Source organism: Brachionichthys hirsutus, unplaced genomic scaffold, assembly GCF_040956055.1.
Source record: "Brachionichthys hirsutus isolate HB-005 unplaced genomic scaffold, CSIRO-AGI_Bhir_v1 contig_178, whole genome shotgun sequence".
NCBI lineage: Eukaryota > Metazoa > Chordata > Actinopteri > Lophiiformes > Brachionichthyidae > Brachionichthys > Brachionichthys hirsutus.
In genome coordinates, this window is record NW_027181331.1 from 1 (window position 1) to 5,000 (window position 5,000).

The 5,000-nt window shown below is 41.7% G+C and overlaps 1 protein-coding gene across 1 annotated transcript; it reads left to right on the plus strand.

The window, feature by feature from the left end:
* Positions 1–440: 440 nt before the first annotated feature.
* Positions 441–4,075, plus strand: LOC137917443 (ribonuclease T2-like). The gene is made up of 10 exons (XM_068760180.1): positions 441–561; positions 645–717; positions 915–969; positions 1,888–1,937; positions 2,037–2,094; positions 2,214–2,278; positions 2,689–2,802; positions 2,884–2,929; positions 3,051–3,125; positions 3,234–4,075. Exons 2-10 carry the CDS (start codon positions 647–649, stop codon positions 3,426–3,428), a joined length of 729 nt encoding a protein of 242 aa, XP_068616281.1. The 5' UTR covers positions 441–561; positions 645–646; the 3' UTR covers positions 3,429–4,075.
* The last annotated feature ends 925 nt before the right edge of the window (positions 4,076–5,000 follow it).

Below are 5,000 nucleotides of genomic sequence, written 5' to 3' on the forward strand. Positions count from 1 at the left end.
AGAAGGAACAAGCACTAGGATCAAGAAGTATATTGTGTGTGTGTGTGGGGGGGGGGGGATAGAACTCGTGACTGTCTGCAGTCAAGAAGAGCCCTCTGTTGGTCATACGAATCATGCGTAGCAATGACGTACGAGAGGCGTCACCATTTTAAATCCTACTATGGTGAAGCGATGTCCCGCCCTACTCTGCATATGATTGGTTAGTACTGGTTGCCTTGGCTCGTTTGGTTGGCTAAATTTAGCCATTGGGGCTTTGATTGGTTATAGTTATTGTAAGAATGATTACGCCGCACGGTAGCAAAGTAAGGCCGGCGGTGGCATCGCCATGGTAGGATATGTAAACGTAGCTCCGGCGACGTCCGACCAATGAGCCACAGCACAGTATGATGACGCAGCCATGAGCGTCCCTCATGATTGGCTAAAGTAGCCATTAGCGAGGAGGAACAGAACGTAAACAACATATTCCTGTTCCGGTACACTGCTCGAGTGAAATAACTTTAGTGAAACTCTGCTAAGCGTTGATAACCACTGCAAAATCCAGGAAAAGCTTTTCTGGAAAAGGTAGGACCAGTTTTAAGCCTCAATGTTGCCAGATCCAGCAGGAATCCTGGATTAATGTTCATTGTTGCATTCATTTCGGCCAGACATGAGGCTCTGCTCGCTTCTCCTGCTGTGCCTGGCAGCAACCTGGTCCTCTACGTTTGTGATTTCACACGCGTAAGTCCTAGAAAACATTATATATCGTAATTATAGATGAATATAACAGTAGATTGGGCCAGTGAGCGCTGCTATTTTCATCTTCCCGGTATTTATATTTAGTAATTTATCCTTAATTATTAAATGAATACCCTCTTGTATAAAATAAACAAAGTTGAGTCCATTTGGAACTAAATCTCAGTCTGTGTGCATTTCAGACACATGTGGAACAAACTGATACTGACCCACCACTGGCCAAACACCTTCTGTCGTGTAAGTTTATCCTTTCCTGTGTTCATTTTGAACTGAAGCGCCAAACTATAGGATGACTTCAAAGACTGCTTTTTGATAGTAGAAATTCACAATTGTATTTCATCAACTTAATTGTCGTATCACTGCTTGAATAAAACAGAGGCCAAGTCAATGTTACTGGTTACACTGGTATGTGCTGTCAAATGGACACTGTGTAATTAACTCGACCAAACCTGGTGGGTCACATTCATCAGCTACGAAGTTCTTCATTTTTTGGAATGAAAAGAGGATCGATCTTTTGTCACCGAGTCAACATTTAATTCATGTGCATCATGTGAGATCATTGAGTCATGAGACTGACTGTCTGCCAACAATCTGGTTTGGTTAGGCAGCATTCTTTTCAGGACTGGAAGATCCAGTTTTATACTTTCGATAAGTCCTGAAAACAAAAGCCACACACATCATACTTTTTCTTTTTCTTTCGATATTGTGTCAAAGCTTCTCTAATAAGTGTCACGTGGGTGTACGGTTGAGGCTTTTGGTTAGTTCCTGTTTGTTAGTACGTATATTGTCAGAGGAAGTTTTTTATGTGTATTTAATACCAACACTCAAGTGCAGTTCCCTTTTTAAGAGCATACAACATAGTGTTTGCATGATTGTGTCTTACTTTTTCAATTATCAGATTCTTTTTTTGTTTTTTGTTCATGAATCAATACAGTCAGGAAAACGAAGACTTCACCTTCATAGTGAGGAATTCAAGCTTTTGTGAAATATGGCAAATCGTGCTGCTTCACTGAGGCCGCTCAGATTTCAGCTGGAGCAGACGCTGCCTGCCGCATATTAATTACCTTCCGTCTGAATATACAGTATCTTTGTAATTTGAGAATATAAAACATTTTTATTCAAATGTGTGTTCAAATGTCTTTCAATTCATTTCAGGTTGAACACTGTCATTCCAACCTTAGCTACTGGACACTACATGGACTGTGGTACGTGTGTGTTGTTTTATCTATAGTGAATTTTCATTTTAAATCATTGTGGCAAAAATGTTTGAAATAATAAACCTTTGGTTCTTTCTTTCTGTCCAGGCCAGACAAAGGGATGAACTGCAATTCATCGTGGCATTTCAACGCATCTCAAATAGAGGTGCAACACTTTTCACTCTGAGTGTCTCTGCGAGTGGGGTGGGGGTAATTTTATTTTATTATTGTGGTGTTAAAACTCACTAAAAGATAACAAATGTGTGTTTTGGTGTGCACTTTCAGGACCTGCTTCCAGACATGAAACAGAGCTGGCCTGACTTGCTGCATCCCTCAACAACCAAATTCTGGTATTGCTTCCATTGTTTTTCCATGTGTCAACATGTCCAACTCTGAACATATACTCTTCAATGCGTGACGACGTCTGCATTTTTTTTTTCCATTTCTTTTTTCGTATTGCATCATCAGATAATAATGATACGACCCTCTGCGATACAGTCTGAACTCTAAAGGGTTACAAAGGTGTGATATTTTCACTGCATGATAATCACCTCAGAAAGTGTGATGAGTACCATGATGGTATGGTATTATGCATTATTTTATTCATTATTATAATTAACATTATTGCTGTTAGTGGTGCTAGTAGAGCCACCATTTATTATTTAGGTAAATTCAATTTTATTTATTTAAATTTTATTTAAAGTGGAAATATGAGTAAAAAGGTTATTTCACTAAAACACTCTTGTGTCTGTTTCAACAGGAAGTACGAGTGGTACAAACACGGCACGTGTGCAGCCGAAGCATCTTCTCTGGATAGTCAACATAAATACTTCAGCAAAGGACTTGAACTATACCATAAAGCGGACCTGCACAGGTACAGCCACAACCACACTGACCTGTCTGATAGTTACAGCCTGGTTCAAATTTGTTTACTGTTGTGTTTTTGTTACTGTAGCATCCTGAACAAGTTTGGCATCACCCCATCAGAAACGTACTACTCAGTAGGTGTCTTTTATATTTTATTGTCAAATTATTTATTTCATAAAATCTGAAATGTAATATAAGGAATGACCGTGTCAAACGTTCCCTTTCCCTCTCTGCTTGTGATGTGTCCGGGAGTAGATTTCACAAATTGAAGGAGTTATAGAAAACTTCTACGGCGTCAAGCCTAAGATCCAATGTGCCCATTCATCAAAGGTATAAATATTTGAACCCAGATGCTTCGTGTTTTTGCACGGTTGTACTTTTCAGAACCATTTTCGCGTTCGGTATCTGGTTTCAAATGTCAGCTTTTTTGTTTGACAGAATGTTGATGTCCAGCTCTTGGGACAGATTGAGATCTGCTTCGACCCCGACTTCACCCTCCTGGATTGTGAGAAGCAGTTCTCCACAGAAAACGCGTCGAAGGTCAACTGGGACAACGCTACGGCTGTCGACAAAGCGTCTGAGTTCAGTGTGTGTGACCGTGATGCGCCAGTCTACTACCCGCCTGATCCTTAAAACGCATGAAATGACATACCACTTTAAAATACTTCAATACATGCACACAACATTGATTACCAGTCAACAATACTGTTTCACGTACACACACACACACGCACACACACAACGGGCCTGTAGAAATGCAAATATTGAAGAGATGTTCTAGTGATGGGCAGCCACGTAGCAGAGCCCCATTTTTATTAATTACTAACTACATTTGTTTTTGACTTTATTATTGAAAGGATCTCAAAAATCAAAATTGCTCAATAAATCAGTCACAATGGGAAACCGGGGCAAGTGCCGTCATTCGTAAACCAGCACTGCCTCGCTTTCATTTGAAGTTATCTGCTTTCTACTGTTGAGTACGTGTTGCAGAGCTTGTTCATTCTGTCGAGTTGCCTCCCTTTTATAATCTTTATAAACTCAACAAGATGTAAAAGTTCGTCTTTATGGTGTATAGATTAGATAGCCTGGTTTATTCTGCGCATATTGACGTTTTTGCAAATATTTTGAAAACCCCTTTTTCTAGTCCCACTGATGTGTTTTTGGGGGTATGTTGTATATAAATGAGTTCACCGTGTGATGAAAGGCGTTGCAGCAGATGCATGCTGTGTGAAATGAAATGAATAAAGCATCCAAAAGGCAGTTGATCTGCCCTGAAGTCACCTGTGAGTTATTATGTAACATGCACTATTGATTAGATTGTATTTATTTTCATTTCCATTTGTGCAAATGAGTTTGAATTCAACCTATAGATAGATGGCGACGTCTGTGAGTTTAGTTCAGTATAGTCTCTCTATCTGTCCAGATATACTCTGTGTGTATGAATACTAATATTGTGATCTCCTTACAGAGCCATAATCCTTCTGGGACTGCCGGTCTGTAATCCCGGCGCTCCTCCCCCCAACGCAGCACCGCATATTGGCTTAACGCATGTGATTACATATTCAAAAGTGCTAAAAATGTCCCCAACCCATGTGCCAGCTCTGTTCTCATTGTGGTTGAAAACGTGTGCAACACTGGCTGCAGCGATGTTTCATATGCAGGTTGACCCAGGTGGCGTCCGGGTTCTGATGTCACCCCTGACCCCATAAAGCCCCCCCTCCCATCTCTTCCACCGCCCTTGGTCTTGTGGTTCATTCTCTTTCTCTCTCCATCTCTCACCCCCCACTTATGTAACACTGCAGTTCTCCAAAGCTGCTGATGTGACAGCACCTTCTCTCACACAGAGGCGTGCCCGGTGTGACACCCGGTGTGACACCCGGTGTGACACCCGGTGTCGTCATACTTTCTCTGTCCTTGTGGCTCATCAATTGTTCCATCGGCTCGTCCTTGACTTGAATTTCTGATGTGACATCACTGATTCTGCTGCTGTGCTTCTTCCATTGCGTTTTTTTAATTTTACTCCATTTGTGTTGTGTTCCGCAGCCTCCTATGTGTGTTGTTGGAATGTCATGGGGGGGGTTGCGCCATGTGACTTTGCCAGCTGTTGCTGCATGCTGGTGGGAGTAACAGACAGGGAGGTGGGGAGCAGGAGGAATAAGGCACAAAATAATTGGGGGGGGGGGGGGGGGGTTGGAAGGCTGGGCG